The sequence below is a fragment of the Chiloscyllium punctatum genome, chromosome 4 (assembly GCF_047496795.1).
Source record: "Chiloscyllium punctatum isolate Juve2018m chromosome 4, sChiPun1.3, whole genome shotgun sequence".
NCBI classification, from domain to species: Eukaryota; Metazoa; Chordata; class Chondrichthyes; order Orectolobiformes; family Hemiscylliidae; genus Chiloscyllium; species Chiloscyllium punctatum.
The window spans coordinates 105,762,129-105,779,378 of NC_092742.1; the positions used below are offsets into that span (position 1 = coordinate 105,762,129).

General features: G+C 40.6%; 1 protein-coding gene across 2 annotated transcripts in view; it reads right to left on the reverse strand.

Moving 5' to 3' along the window:
• Positions 1–17,250, reverse strand: part of LOC140476620 (zinc finger FYVE domain-containing protein 1-like) — a 93,613-nt gene that overhangs the window by 10,904 nt on the left and 65,459 nt on the right. For both annotated transcript variants that reach the window (XM_072569502.1, XM_072569503.1), the window contains exons 6-9: positions 17,012–17,109; positions 13,071–13,188; positions 10,555–10,725; positions 8,064–8,244 (exon numbers count right to left, since the gene is read on the reverse strand). In XM_072569502.1, coding sequence (XP_072425603.1) covers positions 8,064–8,244; positions 10,555–10,725; positions 13,071–13,188; positions 17,012–17,109 — 568 coding nt within the window. The remainder of the gene's footprint in view (positions 1–8,063; positions 8,245–10,554; positions 10,726–13,070; positions 13,189–17,011; positions 17,110–17,250) is intronic.

The window sequence follows — 17,250 nt, forward strand, 5'->3', positions numbered from 1 at the left end:
GACGGAGATTGGATGACAATGACATTGGAGGTGCAAGGGCAAAGGCAATAAAAGGGCCAAGTGAAGAAGCATTTGTGGAGGTAGAAATGATGTGCAGCAACCAAAAAACAAAAGAAAAATGAGAGTCAAACTAAAATCTGCATCAAGAAAGGAAACAAGAAAGTAGAAGTCATGGTCTGAAATTACTAAAAGTCAATGATGAGTCTGGAAGGCCAGACAGTCTCTCGATGAAAGCTATGACCTTATGAGCTTGTGTTGAAACACCTGAATTCAGCACTTCACACCAAGATTCAACTTCAGATCATAAACTCCTCCCCCCATTTCATTTCAGTTTCCTTTGCAGCTTCCAATCTTACTGTCCCTGGGCTTTTGCTTTTGGACAGCAGTTGTCAACATTATGCATCATTCACTCTCCCTCTCAAGACATGGTTTGTTTTGTTACTTGTCCCTTTTCCATTCCCTTTAGCTGTGCACTGTTTCCTCATGAAATTTCCCCAATCTGCATCTCAATGATAAACTCTCTCACTGTTCCTTTCCAGCTTCCCCACTTACCCCTGCTTAGAACCAATGTCATTTCCATTCTAAGGTTCCCTATTTTGACAAAATGTCAATAAATTGGGACATTAACTTGGTTCCTCTCTCCCCAAAGGCTGAGTGCAATCTGAGTTTTAATTTCAGATTTCCAGCATCAATATGTTTTATTTCCATAGTATCTATATTTATGTTTGTAACAGTAGCTGTATTTAGTGAGGTCTCATACCATCAGGTGAAACATGAACAAGGAAGGTCCCAATAATAAAAACAGGAAATATAAAAGAAACTCAGCAGGTCTGGCAGCATCACTTGGAAGAAGCATAACAAAGGTAGGGTATAGACAATGTCCACCACCGAAAATGCTCGGCAGCAGCACTACTGATCAAGCCAGCCAAGGCCTAAAGGACATAGCTGTTAGACTAGGTCTGCGGCAGGTGGTCAACACATCAAGAGGGAGAAATTTACTTGACCTCATCTTCACCAATCTGAAGTTGCAGTTGCATTGGTCCATGACTTGATCGGTAAGAGCGGCCATCACACAGTCCTTGTGAAGACAAAGTCCTAGCTTCACATAAGAATACCCTCATCATGTTGTGAGGCACTATCACTGTGCTAAATGGTCTTTAGCTAATTCGATTCACTCCATAGGATATCAAGAGTGACCTACCTCTGGCAGTTCATTCATCACTTTCTGTGTAAAAACATTGCCCCTCAGGTCTTTTTAAAATCTTTCTCCTGTCACCATAAAAATACGGTCCCTAGTTTTGAACTCCCACGCTCTAGGGGAAAGATCACTGCTATTCACCTTATCTATACCCCTCATGAGTTTATAAACCTCTATACGGTCAGCCTTCAACCTCCTACGCTCCAGTGAAAAACGTTTCAACCTATCCAGCCTATTTTTATAATTTAAACCTTCCATTCCCAGCAACATCCTGGTAAATCTTTTCTGAACCCCTGCCAATTTAACAGCATCCTTCCTATATTTGAGAGACCAGCACTACACACACCACCCCAGAACAGGCCTCACCAACATCCTGTATAACCTCAACATGATTTCCCAACTTAAAGGTCTGAGTAACGAAGACAAGCACGCTGAATGCCTTATCAACCAACCTATCTATTTGGGACACAAATTTCAAAGAATTATGCACCTGGTTCCCTCGGTGCATTTGTTTTATTACCCAGTTCCCTACTATTACAAAAGGTAATCCTTTTTCGTATTACCAAAATTCAATACCTCACAGTTATCTAAATTAAACTCCATCTGCCACTCCTCAGCCCACTGGTTCAACTGATCAAGATCTCTTTGCAATCTGAGATAACCTTCTGAGATGTACACTATAACACTGATTTTGGTCTCAAACACAAAGTCAATAGTCATGCCTCCGATATTCTCATCCAAATATTTATATAAGTGACAAGCAAAAGCAGACCGAGTACCAATCCCTGTGGAACACTGCTATGAAGTTGAAGGCACATACTGTAACTTTAAGAGAGTGTGAATGCTGTTCTGAACTGAGAGCTTGCAAGCACCTGTGTGATAATGATGAGATGGTAGTCGTAGAGAGTACAGAAAAATAGAAAATTTGTAACATTTAGCTATGAAATGGATACCTGAGTTGTTTGCTGTTTTGACCACAATTTGAATTTAAATTATGCTCCAGGATACTAAAACCCAATAGAGTTTGAATTTATTGTTTTGCTAAAATTGAACCAATGAGACAATCCACTGTTGGGGATATAAAAATGCAGGCATTTTGAAAATCAAAGAGAGCAACTGCCATCAACACACATCCAAGAAAGTAAGAAACACTCTCTATCAAAGGTACCTTTTTGTATGAAACATATTCGGAGTAAAAAATAAAGACGACGATCCAGGGAGATCTTCAGCTGGAAGACGACAGACACCAAAGATGACAGCCACTGTGTGCTTTTGTGACTAAGTTGATGTAATTTTAAAACATGTCTTAGTGGAACAGCATATTGTTATAGAGTTAGAGGGAAGTAATAAGCAGTTAAGAGAAAAGGGGGCTTAGATTTGTGAATAGTTGTCATTTAATGTTCACTTTTAGAGTTAAAGAATAAATTGGTATTATTTTCTTCAAACAGTAGAATCTGGGAGTTCTCTGTCACTTAGTTCAACAAATTACAAGGCGAGTTTTCCTGGGTGTTTGACTTAATTAACAGAAGGCTCACCGTCATCGTAACAGCAGCACTAGTCACAAGCCCCTAAACGAAATAAAAAACCTCCACAAAACCCTCTGTTTCCTATCAAGAAGTCAATTTTGTATTCAACTGCCAAGCTCATCCTGAATCTCATGTGATCTAACCTTACTAATTAATCTACCATGTAGAATCATGTTATGCTTTACTAAAGTCCGTATCTACCACTTTGCCCTCGTCAACCTTTTTAGTTATTTATTCATAAAAGTTCATCAAGTTTGAGACACAATTTCCTTCACACAAAATCATACTAACTTTCCCTAATCAGTCCTTGCCTCTCCAGTTGCATGTAATTCATATCTCTCAGAATCACCTCCAGCAACTTTGGATTCAAAATTGGCTTGATAGTAGAAGCAGAGGGTAATAGTGGAAGGATGCTTGTCAGACTGGAGGCCTGTAACTAGTGGTGTGCACCTGGGGTCAGTGCTGGGCCCTTTATTGTTGTTATCTATATCAATGATGTGGATAAAAATGTACAAGGTACGATTAGTAAGTTTGCTGATGACACTAAAATTGGCTGTGTCATGGGCAGTGAAGAAGGTTATCAGAAATTGTAGTGGCACCTTGATCAGCTGGGAAAGTGGGCTAAGAAGTGACAAACGGAATTTAATATAGATAAGTGTGAGGTCTTGCATTTTGGAAAGTCAAATCAAGGCAGGAGTTTCATGGTGAATGGCAGGGCCTTAAGAAGTGCAGTGGAATAGAAGGATCTTTCAGTTCAGGTTCACAGTTCTCTGAAAGTGGAGTCACAGGGAGACAGGGCAATGAAGATGACTTTTGACACACTGGCCTTCATCAGTTAGGGCATTGAGTATAGAAGTTGGGAAACTATGTTGCATTTATACAGGACATTGGTGAGGCTGCACTTGGAGAATTGTGTTCAGTTTTGGTCACCTAGCTATAAGAAGAATGTTATTAAACTGGAAAGAGAGTGTAGAAGAAGTTTACAAGAATGTTATCTAGACTCAACAGTCTGAGTTATAGGGACAGGTTGGACAAGCTGAGACTTTTTCTTTATAGTGCAGGAGACTGAGGGGGGACCTTACAGAGGTCTATAAGATCATGAGAGTCATAGATAGAGTGAATGCACTTAGTCTTTTTCCCAGGATTGGAGAATTGAGGACTGAGGGCATCAGTTTAAGGTTAGAGAGGAAAGAATAAAAGGGAACCTGATGGGCAACTTTTTTTACATAGAGGGTGGTACACATGTGGAACGAGCTGTCAGCGGAAGTGGTTGAGGCGGGTACATTAACAACATTTAAAAGACATTTAGACAAATACATGGATAGGAAAGGATTAGAAGGACATGGGATACAATTGTAGAGAAATGGGGTCAGTGTGGATAGACATTTTGGTTAGCATGGACCGTTTGGGTCAAATGGCCTGTTTCTATGCTGGAGGACTCTATGACTCTAACTTACCCACACCGATGCCAGACTCACAGGTCTATAAGACCATAAGACATCAGAGCAGAAACTCGGCCATTAGAAATGGATTTCACTATAGAAATCAATACTCGGCCATCGAGTCTGCTCTGCCATTCAATCTTGGCTGATAAGTCTCTCAACACCATTCTCCTGTTTTCTCCCCATAGTCCTTGGCCCCCTTGATAATCAAGAACCTATCTATATCAGTCTTAAATATACTCAATGGCCTGACCTCCACTGTCTTCTGTGGTGATGATTTCCATAGATTCACTACTAAAGAAGCTTCTCCTTATCTCCGTTCTAAAAGGTCTTCCCTTTACTCGAAGGCTGTGCCTTTCAGTCCTAGTCTCTCCTAGTTCCCAGGCTTGCCCTTACAGCCTTTCTTATATAAGGCACAAAATTAGCCAACCCCTGTTCTCCAGCACCTCACCCATGGTTATAAATTATACAAATATTTATGCTAAGGGCCCTGCAATTTCTTCCCTAACTTCCCACAATGTCCCGGGATACCCTTGATCAAGTCCTGGAGATTTTTACAACTTTATGTTTTCTAAGAGCTCTAGCATTTCCTCTTCTGTAATATGAATTGTTTGCAAAATATCAATACTTATTCCCAGAGACCTCGAGCCACCACTTCTTTCTCCACAATAAAAACTGACACGAAATATTCACTTAGTATCTCTCCCTGAGTTTCAACAGAGACGATCTTATTGATCCTTAAGGGACCCTATTCTCTCTCTAGTTGCTCTTTTGCTCTTAATACACTTGCAGAATCTCTTTGGATTATCCTTAATCTTTTGTGCCAAGTCTATGTGAATAATTCAGACCCCAACACTGATCTGGTGGGACACTGCGTTGCTTCAAGTACCAACCCATTATCGCCTGCCACTCAATCTAATTCCTAACTCTTGGTCAGTAATTTGCCATCAATTCTGTAGGTTTCTACTTTAGCTCATGCTTCTGTAAGATTTCATCAAATGCCTTCTTATAAGTCCACATAAACAACATCCATATATATTCCCCAGTCCATACCTCAGTCACCTGTTCACAAAAATTCAATGAGGTTTGTCAGGTATGATCTACCTATCATGAATAACTGAAAAATTTCAAGGTGCTCAGTTACCTCATCATTGATTATAGGCTACAATAGTTTCCTCACCACGGGTGTTAGGCTAACTGGTGTCTCATTCCCTGGTTTTCCTCTTTCGCCCTTCATAAAAAGTGGAGTGACATGTGTATACTTCCAATTTGGAGGGATGTCTCCTATATCTAGGGATCTAAAGATTACAGTAAAGACTACAACGTGCTCTCCTACTTCCTTTAACAATTTTGGACAGAAACCGTTAGGTCCCAGGGATTTGTCACTCTTCGATTAATTTCCTCATTACGAATGTTGTACTTACATTAATTTTACTCAGTCCTTCTTCCAGGTACACAATTAATTTCTTCAGGACAGTAAGCACCGTATGAGCAGGAAGGAGACAGCACATCCAGAGTAAGGCACAGCCTTAGGGAAAGTACTTCTGGGATTTTGGAGCAGTGTAGAATTGAACAGGATAAACTGAAGCCCAGACTTGGGAGCCCAGCACAAAGCAAAGAGCGACACTATAGAAATTAATACATCCATTGGTTAGTCATAGCTGCTAATTTGACTATAGGTTAATTTTGGACTGAAGGTAAATAGCAGAAATATTTTACAGATTGAAAACTGAAAGAACAGTTACAAATAAAAAAACAAATTAAGAACTAAATAAACAAAACAGAGATGCAGAGTCAGGTGTTGGTGGTCCTTATTGTGATTCCTAGTGACCACATCTATAGTAGTGTTGGTTGTCTGAAGAGCTGAGGGTCTGAGTTTATCAGCTGGAGTCTGACCTTCAAATAGGGGGGCACATTAGGGAAGGGGATAGTTACGGGGACACTGTTTCAGGAGGCAGTCATACCCCATGAATTAACTACCCCAAATTTGGTCAATGACCAGGGACAGGTGGGTGTGACTATGAGACAGGCAGATAGAGGGATCCTGCAGGTTGGGCTGAAGAATATTCAATCCTTGAGCTTATTTAACGGATTTGAGATTCTTGCTCCCTGTGTGGAAGAGAGTGAAGTCTGTAGGGCAGATGAGCGATACAGGGAAGCACTTAAGAGTGGGGAGAAAACAGAAAGATAGTTGTAATCGAGGATAATATAGACAGGGATCAACAGTCCCAAAGCCTGTGCCGCCTGCCTGGTGCACAGGTTCAGGATATCACATCTGGGCTGTGGATGAACGCGGGTTGGGCTGGGCTGGGCTGGGGTAGGGTGGGGTTGGGCAGGAGAGATCTGTTATCATGGTCCACATCGGTACAATCAATATTCAGAGAATGAGTGAAGATGTCTGAGGGAATATGAGAAACTAGGGGCTAAGTTAAAAACCATCTAAGCACAAGCTATTTGGCACATGGTCAACAAGATTAAAGAGGCAAATGATTGACTCTAAGATAGCTAGGAGAAATGGGTTGGAATTTGTGGGACACTGGTACCTGTACTGGGGAAAAGGGAGCTGTTCGGATGGGTCAGACTTGACGCAAATCATGCTGGGACCAGAGTCCAAGCAAATCACACAACTAGGGTAGTAGACAGGGCTTTAGACTAAATAGTGGAGAGGTGGGTTCAGTTCCATGGAAAGTTAATGGAGAAGGTAGGATTCCAGGTTAATGATAGGGTTGATTGTTACCAGAAAATAAAAGGAAGGGACAGAATGTGTGAATGTCATTTTGCACCAAACATAGGGAAACATAAATCAGATAGACGAACTTATGGTGCCAAACAAGGTAAATAAACATGATCTCATAACCATTGTGGAAACAAGGTTACCAAGGAGATCAAAGCTGGGAAAATTCAGAATTCCTCTACCTGCCTCACTTGCAGTCGCACCCTCCTGTCCCTGACTACTAGTCAAATTTGAAATATTTAACCCTCAAGGTGTGCCTGCCTCCTGAGACACAGCATCCAGGAAACTCTCCTCTTCTCTGAAGTGTCACTAAGTTTGAAGCTCAGACTTTAACTAATCAATTCTGAGCCAGAGTTCCTCATGAAACCAACACTTGCCACAGATGTGGTTACTATGAACCACGATGGGGCTCATAAGCCTCTACATTGTGTAGTTACAACACATCGGCTGACCCTGTTTCTCCAAATTAGTTATTTACTTTTGAATTTGCATTTTTAAAGTTCCTACATGTCTTTAATCTTCAGTATTTCTCCTACTTACCATAAATTTGAAAGTAAAGACATTATGTAGTCAAATTAGCAGCTCTTACCAACCAATGAACTAATTTCCTGTGATGTCACTTTGATCTGTGTTGGCCCTGAATCCTGGGTTTCAATTTATCTTGTTAAAAAAATCCTTAAAACTATCATTCAAAAAAGCAAGCAAAAAGTAAGTCTTCCCCTCTGCACCAAATTCTCATGCTGCTCCAAAATCCCCCAACTATATACACACTCGGGCCATCTCATTGAACCTGACAACAACTATTGTAAATACAGAGGAACCTCAATTATCCGGTAATTGATTATCTGAATTTTGGATTGTCCAAAAAAATCGCAAGGTCCCAATGCATGGCTAAACTATGCTATCCGGCATTCCATTAACCGAGTAAAATACATCCCGCCCATGTCCTCTGGATAATTGAGCTTCCTCTGTAGTTGGCTGAAGTCAGCAAAGATGATTAAATAAGAACAAGAACTTACATTGACCTAGAACTTTAATGAAGTGTCCCACACTGCTTCACAGGAAATATTACCAAACACATAGGATGGGACAAGATAAGAATTAAGAGACAGTACCCATTGGCATTGTAGAGAAGTGGGAGATGGTTCAGGGAATAAAATTACCTGTTCTGATTACTGCAGCTTCATAGCATCCATCACAAACTCGGACAGGTGCTGAACCCCAACCACGTTCTGGAACAGGCTTAGATTTTGATGAGCAACCATCACAAAAGCCTTCACCACAAGCTCTGCAGTGATGCTTTGTTTCCTGATCTTCAAAAGGTTTATTGCATTTATAACAGTTCTGGTAAATAAATGTAATACTCATTAATATTTCACCCCAAGAAACTTACTGTCATCTTGTAATTCACTGAATATATATTTCAGCTTTTTGGTACTCTTACCAGACTGATTTGTCCTTCATTAAAAATCAATCTGAAGAATGTGTAGGCGTGCTTTTGTAAATTTAGTACTTAAAATAAATAAAATATTTATTGAATAGATAAGAACTATGAAACGGATGATTGCTTTAAATAAAAACCAGGTGCCAGTCACCTAAAAAAAATAAGTCCAATCTACGATCAAACAATGTCGTAAATGACATGTTTAATACATATCATATTAATCCAGCCTCACACCTTATACGTGTTCTACACAAAGTGCATTTTACTTGACTTCCAGCAGCAGGGCTGAAAGACCCCAAGCAGGAATGACACAATAAATTAAGAAACTGCTCCAGATGACAAACCTTAACATCTTCAATTCATTGAATAAACCACACCTGTCTCAGGGCTTTGACAGCTAGCTGACACAGAGGAGAACACACATGATGCTGGATTAAATATGAGGAGTTCACTTAATGCCACAAAGTGGAGTTCACATAGCTGACTCCTACTACAGTTGGTTCACAAACAATATTCTATCCATATAAAGGTAAGTTCAGAAATGCAGACCAGGTGAATTAGGTCTCTTAGTAGAGCATACCAGAAGTACGGATATCAAATTAATTTTTTTTTAATATTCACTGATTGGGCGTGGGCCTCATTCACTGGGCTAGCACTACTTGCCCTTGAGAATATGGTGGCGAGCTGCTTTCTTAAAACACTGCAGTCTATCTAGTGTAGATGCACCAGGGAAAATATATACTCACAAACTTAACATCCACTCAAAGAAGTGGCCACTTGTTACTGTGCAGGATTGTAAACCCAACACAGTCCCCAAACAGCAATTCAAATTGCATTAAATATTCCTATACCATAAACTTTTTGAAACTAAATTATAAAGCTTAAAAGTTGCTTCAGTCTAATACTGGCACAGTTAGAAATGTTGTGCAGCAGCATTTTTTGATGTTTAAAAGAAAGGTAAATCTATTTAAAAACATGCTAATGATCCTCAGCTTGGAATGACAAATCATGAGAATGATATTAGTTGATTACAGTAGAATATACAAACAAGAGGCAGACAGAATTTAAACAGAGACTATGAAGTAATGCATTTTGGAAGAAGTATTAGAAATAGGGTTTACAAACAAATGACAATTCTAAACAGTGTGTGCAGGAACAGAGGAACTTGGGAATTCATGCTCATTGATCACTAAAGTGGGCAGGACTAATTGAGAAAATAGTTAGAACGCATTGTGAGGTGAAGCTTTATAAATACAGGTACTGAGCACAAACGTAGGGAAGATAGGATGAACCGTAATAAACCTGTGGTTAGGCAAAAACTGGAGTTCTGAAGATAGTTCTGTTCACCACAAAAAAATAGATCCAGGGACCGGGGAGTTTTAATTACAAGGTCATGCTGGTGAGTTTGGGATTGTTCTTCTTGAAGCAATGGAGTTAAAAGGGATTTGATAGAGGTTACAAAACTATAGCTTTAGACAAGATATAGAAGGAAAATCTATATCCATTAGAGGAGGGCACGGTGGTTAGCACTGCTGCCTCACAGCACCAGGGATGCGGGTTCAAGTCTAGCTTGGGGCGACTGTGTGGGGTTTCCACATTCTCCCCAAGTCCGTGGGTTTTGTCTGGTTGCTCTGGTTTCCTCCCACAATCCAAAGATATGGGGGTTAGGTGAATTGGCCATGCTAAATTGTCTATAGTGTTCAGGGATGCATAGGTTAGGTGCATTAGTCAGGGCTACATGTAGAGTAATAGGGTTGGGGAATAGGTCGGATGGGTTTCTCGGAGGGTCGGTATGGACTTGTTGGACCAAATAGCCTGTTTCCACACTGTCAGGATTCTATGATATTAGTTGATGACTAGGGGATACAGATTTTATGAGAGGAAGAATTAAAAAAAAACACAGGCTAGAAGCAGACATGCTCAATGACTTTAAAAGGAAAACAAATGGTCACTTGAAGGATATAACCTTGTCGGCTCACAGGAATACACTGGAAGGATAGAACTTAATGAATTACTCCACAGGGTGCCAGCAGAGACTCAGTGAGCTGAATGGCATCTTTCTCTGCCATAACTGATTCTGAGTTGAGAAAGAAAAGGTACAGATAGATTACAATCACCTTTCCATGTGTCAGGAATGTTGTGTTACAGAAGCAAAGGACAGATGCTCAGTAGAAAACCCAATAGAAAGAGAGAGATGACTTGGCACTTACAATAATCTGAGAGTTTGGTCTCCAGTAGGCTGGTGCAATCTGGTCTGTCAGCCAGGCCGTCACTGCTTTGGTTGGTTTTGCACCAAATTCTGAAACTGACTGTGCCATCAAATTCATGCCATCCAGCAATCGCTGCGCAGCATTGTTATTGTCCTTTAGAAATCCATCACTCTGAGAAAGAGAAAGGTGTCATCTTTACTGGTCATTACTAAAATCAGTAAAATAATGAGTGGACAGTTTCTTTTTAAGATCCCTACAGTGTGAAAACAGGCCCTTCGGCCCTACAAGTCCACACTGACCTGAAGAGTGACCTGCCCAAACTCATTTGCCATTATTTTTACCCCTAACCTACACATCACTGGACACAATGGGCAATTTAGCACTGAAACCCAGGAGCACGTGATGCAGTAAACTAGATTGAAAGAGAGGCAGGTGAACCTCTGTCTTACCTGGAAGGACTGTTTGGGGCCCTGGATGGAGCTGAGGGGGTGGTGTACTGGCAGGTTTTACATCTTTTCCGGTTGCAGGGGAAGGTACCTGGGGGTTTGGGAGACGGTCGGTGGGGAGAGTGGCGCAAACCAAGGACCATCAAGGGGAACTGTCCTTGTGGAAGGAAGACAGGGGTCGGGAGGGGAAAATGTTTGTGGTGGTGGGGTCTGGTTGGAGTTGGCAGAAATATTTAAGGATGATGCTTTGGATGTGGAGACTGTTGGGGTGGGAGGTGAGGACAAGGGGGTCTCTGGCTTTATTGCGTGTGGGGGGGGAGGGAGGTTTTAGAGCAGTGGAACGGAGGATGGAGGTGGTGCGGTGGAGGGCTGTCTGGATGACAGAGGGAGGCACGTTGTTCAAAATAGGTGGACATCTGGGATGCTCACGCATGGAATGTCTCCTTGTCCGAGCAGATGCGGCAGAAGAATTGGGAGAATGGGATGGAGTTCTTGGAGGATACTGGGCAGGAGGAGGTATAGTCCAGGTAGTTATGGGAGTCTGTGGGTTTGTAGTAAATGTCTGTCTGAAGACCATCGCTGGAGACGGAAATGGTGAGGTCAAGAAAGGGGAGGGAGGTGTCCGATATGGACTAAGTGAATTTGAGGGTGGGGTGCAAGTTGTGGGAGAAGTCAATGAAGTGCTATGAGAGACACAGAGAAAGAGAGGGGCCGATAGAGGGAGAGAAAGACAGGTTGGTAGGGGGGAGACAGACAGAGGCAGAGAAGGGCCAACAGAGAGAGAGAGAGAGAGAGAGAGAGAGAGAGAGAGAGAGAGAGAGAAAGGAGGGAGGGTGGGGGGAGGGGGGAGAGGGGGAGAGAGAGAGAGAAAGAGAGAGAGAGAGAGAGAGGCTGAATAGGCTGAGGCTATCTTGCCTGAAGTGTCAGTGGCTGACAGGTGACCTTATAGAGGCATGTATAGGCTTAACTGACAAGGTCTTTTCGGCGGGGTGAGGGAGTCCAAAACTAGAGGGCATAGATTTAAGGTGAGAGGGAAAGATATAAAAGGGACCTAGAGGGCAAAAGTTTCAGACATAGGGTGGTGCGTGTATGGAATGAGCTGCCAGAAAAAAGTGGTGAAGGGTGGGACAATTACAACATTTACAAGGCGGGTGGGTATATGAATAGAAAGGATTTAGACTGATTAGATTTATTTAGGATAGCTGGTTGATATGGATGAGTTGGTCAGCAGAGTCTTTTTTTGGTGCTGTATATCTCTCTGACTCTAAAGCTAATAGGGAATTCAAGACAAATTTTGACCTAGAGTATTGTTAGAACATAGAACCAAAACGAAAAGAAGTTGAGACCAACAGCTTTGATGTATTTAAGACTGATCTAGGTGAATACAAGGGAGATGTCAATAAATATGAGATAAAAACTATATGCTGATAGAGTGGCATAAAGAGAGCTGGGAAGACAATTACAGATTTAAACACTTCTTCCAGCACACAGTTTGATTTGAAGCAGGAAGTCAGGCAAATTCTCGCTCCGTTGAACTTGGATGTGTTGCCAGTTGTCCTAAGAATACTATTCATAAAACAAAAGCAAATTACTGCAGATGCTGGAAATCTGAACTATAAATAGTTATATATGGAAGCACAGCAAGCCAAGCAGCATCTGGGAAGAGAGAAAGGAGTTGGAACTGCAAACATTAACTGTTTTGCTCAACTTATTTCCAGTAGTTCCTGTTTTACTTGTTGCTGTAGTAATATTAATTCAGCACACATCAACTCGGACCTTCATGGGTCAGTAAGCCAGCTATTTATTGCTAAAGTCACCATTCTTTCAAACACCTTTCTTTGAAGTGAAGGTGGTTGTTCCCAAAACGGAATTCCCCAAATAGGAAAACAACTTGCAAAATGAGTAGCAGCAATTATGACCTTAAGTTTCCAAGTTCCTGCTTAAGACATAAAAACAAGTCACTCTCAAGCTGAAAGCACTGGCAGACATTCTGCTCCTTTTGCCCTGTTGATAAAATCTTGGATGTAATCACATGCTGTCATCAGCAGAAATGTAATGTGCATTACTCACTCCAAGCCAAACATGTTCAATTTCTGTTCGCACCACAGTGTCCACTGGATCCTGGTTACCGAACCAGTATTGCCGACTACGATAAATAATGCCACAATTTGGGCACTCAATCACATACCTGCAAGAAGTAATAACTTTGTCAACCAACTGAATTTGTTAGTAGCTCACAAAAAAATGTGCATACTATTCCAGTATTCCTGTACAGCAGTAGCTTCCAATCTTTAATTTGTTGCTTCCTTCCAAATCTGCTTGCTGCCTGTGGGGTCAATACAGTTTGAGGTTTGACATTTCAACTCTTAACAAGTAAGCATTGTACAAAATGTAATAGACATATCCAAATTACCACTGGCCTAATAATACTGCTTTTATGTGACAAACTATCCTGAACTCAACAAGAACAACTACCCCAGCCCTCCCAGAAATCAACTGCCCCTAAATTTCCCAACTATTGACCATCCCCATCAGGACCTGCTACTGGATACAAGTTCTCTTTATCTGGAATTGCACACATGGCCTATGTGAGGCAGTCAACATTTAGTGTGCCTCTTTGATTCTTCCAATGGGGTGACCTTAAAAGACAGATCCATGTCGGTGTCATCACACCAAATTTACCCAGATCTTCAGAGACCTCTCGTGAGATTTCCAGCCAGCTCCTGCTGATTTCAGGCTGCTCTAATATCCACAGCACACCAGGTTAAGGAGGGAGATACGTTTACTGACACAATTACTGGCAATTCTGCTAGGTACTTCTGCAAAGTGCATGCTTTCTGATTGAATTTCTTTTGACCCAAGCTCTTCCCAGAAAATAGGAAAAGCATCAAACTGATACTTTAGATTATTTTGCTGAAACGTGACATGACTTCCTGGGTAGCATGCTGCAATCAAGCTCCACTATTTCCCCAAGTCATTGCAGTGTAAAAATTTGAGTAAACCATCAAATTGCACAATTTTACCAAACTGCCCCATTCAGATTACATGAATATGCACATCAGGTTTTTATTATTAACAAGAAATATTTATTGTAGTCAAAGTTTAACCAACGGCAAGAAAAGAAACAGGAATCCCTAATTATAATACCAATAACAAGAGAAAAGCATGAATTGCTAACTTAAAATTGTAGAAATTAAGTTTTACCCCTTTTAAAATTTCCAACACACATACACAGCACAAAGAGATTAGACAAAACACAAATATTATAGGCGTGTCTCAGGAAAGAACAACAAGTCAATTCTGGCATCGGTCCAATTAAAGCTCCTCTTGGTTCATTTTGACTCTTTGATGAGGACACAGATAGTGGGTAAGCTGCTTCTCAATCTTTTAGTCACTAGTTAAAGATTCACCCTTTCAGTATATCTGCAAGTGATTTATCACTTTTCCTTTTAGAAAGGGAATTTGCAGCGAGAGAATAGCTAGCTGCTCAGATTTTCTGTTACTTCACCACCGTCAGAGGGAGAGAGAGAGATTTACGTGCTTTCTCTTTTATAGGCTGGATATTTCTGTTGTACTGACCAAACACAAAGGTTAGCTACCTGCCCAATTAAGGGGTTGTTAGTATTGTTACAGTGGATAAAATGTGGAGCTGGAAAAAGCACAGTATGTGAAGCAGCATCAGAAGAGTAGGAGTGTTGACATTTCAGGCAGGACCCTAATTGTCATCCACCAGGGTAGGGTGCCATAAATTGAGACCTGCTATTCCCAGAGTCATACGAAATGTTAATGTTTTTGTTTCAGGGTATGTAAGTACTCCAATTTACCTGACATTCAGACCAGGTTTCTACAAATTATTATAGGTAGACTGCATTTTGTGGGTAGCCTAAACACAAAAGAACTGATCAGAATAGGGAGCCAGCACTTTGCTGTGGAATTCTGCAGCCACCCTGGTAAATCCTTGCTTTTAAAAACAATTTTTTCTCCATCCTGTCCAGAGTTTTTTCAAGGCATGATTCTTGTGCTATGCTGAGCACTCCTAAACACAGACCATTTGCCTGGTTGGAAAACTAATCAAAAGTTCCATCATTGGGCAAAACTGCCCTGCACACATAATCACAGAGGCAAGGTGTCTCGTATCCTCTCTCACTTCTTAAAATAAGGCACATTGTGCACATTGCACACATTACTTACAGCAAGTTCTGATAACTTTTTTTAAAAACAGCAGCATCATCTTCTACAGGCTCTTGGCATAGAGCAGCAGCTTTATCTTGCTTAAACCACAATGCAAAAAAGAATGATCTTCCCAAATTCGACAATGCCTATTTCTCTCAAACTTCAATGGCTGATAGACAGTTGTTTATAAAACTGGTAAGTAACATTTTTGAAAACGGAATGCCACTTTTGAAGCTAATTTCCAACAAATCAGAACATTCCTGAGCCACTGGAAAATCATGAGGTTTTCTCATTATTCTGTTTGCTGATTGGAATGCTGCTGTTGGAAAACACTTTAGTTTGCAAAAGACTTGGGTTGACAGATCAATGAGCTGCAGTTTGTGGATCATTGACTGAATCAATATGTCTTCTTATAAAGAGGGTTGTGAAGGCTCAGTCGTTATGTTTAAGAAATTGGAAGACTTCTGATTACCAATGGTATATTGGTTTATGGAGATTGGGTGAGAAAAAGCATTACAGTGTTTGATTGGCTATTGTTATGATGTTGAAGGTGTGTATTGTACCTTTGAGAGACAGTGAATGCTGTTCTGAACTGAGAGATTACTAGCACCTGTGTATATGAAGAGATGACAGTCTCAGTGTGTACTGGAAAACTGAAAATATGTAACATTTGGCTGTGGAGTGGATACCTGAGTTTTGGTTGCTGTTTTGACAGCAATTCAAATTTAACCAATCAATTTAAATTATGCCACAGGACACCAAAACCCACTGGAGTTTGAAATTTATTGTTTTGCCAACATCGAACCAATGAGACGATTCAATGTTGGGGAGGGAAGACAAAATGCAGACCTTTTGAAAATTGATCAGAGAGCAACTGCAATCGAGACAGAAATGCATGGAGATCTAACATCTTACTCGCCAACAAATTAGGAAACACTCTCTATCAAAGGTATAAACCTGAAACATTCTCCCAGTAAAAAGAATGACGACGGCCCAGGGAAATCCTCAGCTGGAAGAAGAAAGGCATGGAAGATAATAGTAGTTGTGTGGTTTTGAAATTAAGTTGATGCAATTCTAATAAGTGGAATTTAATAATCTAATAAATGTAATTATTGGAACAACATATTGTTGCAGAGTTAGAGGGAGATAATAAGCTGTTAAGAGAAAGGGGACTTACAATTGTGAATGGTTGTTTAATATTCACTTTTAAAGTAACAAAAATATGATGCATGACTAGCTCATTTAAAACCTCACACCGATTTTAGTGATGGCTGCTCAGAGTCAGTGGCTTTGAGGTCACGGAGGGTCGAAAAAGCACAAAAATTGACAATGAAACTGACAGTTCCAATTCTTTTCACCCAAAAAATGGCCAGAAAGTCATTAAGCTTCCCAAAGATCAGAAGGAACTTCCTCAGAGAAACGATCAGTGAAAATGATGGTTGGCTTCTTTTTAAGCTGTCAGGAAATATTTGTAATTAACTTTAATGACATTTCTTTAGTTAGCCACAAATGGTGCAACTTTCTGATAGTGTGTCATCTTCAATGGAACATATCCTCGAAGAAATATGAAATATCCCTTTAAAAGTTTGTCACTGTTGTCTATCTTTTAACCGACTTTCCTAGTCCATGTTAGCCATCTTTGCCATTACACCCTTGAAACTGCCTTTACTTAAAACATTAGTTATGGACCCACATGTCACAACCCCAGGTTTATACAAAATTTTATCCTTGTACTAATCATCTTGCTTAGAGACCCCATCACCTTGAGATTCATAATTAATTCTGTCTCATTGCATATATGGTTTGATGGTTAAGTAATTGAAGTATTGAACACTTACCCTGACCAAGCATATATGGCAAGACCCAACCATGGCGAGTCCGTGGAAGCAGATGTTTTCGGCACGACAATCACTTCTTTTCCATGCTCATAACAGGACTGAAATAAAATCATAATTTAAATATACTTATGCAGTTTCAATCAACCAATATGCCCTAGTCAAGAATTTCAAAACAATGGATGATTATGTTCACTTCTCTCCTGCTGCTCCATCAGCTGAATAGGAAAATTCTCCAAGAA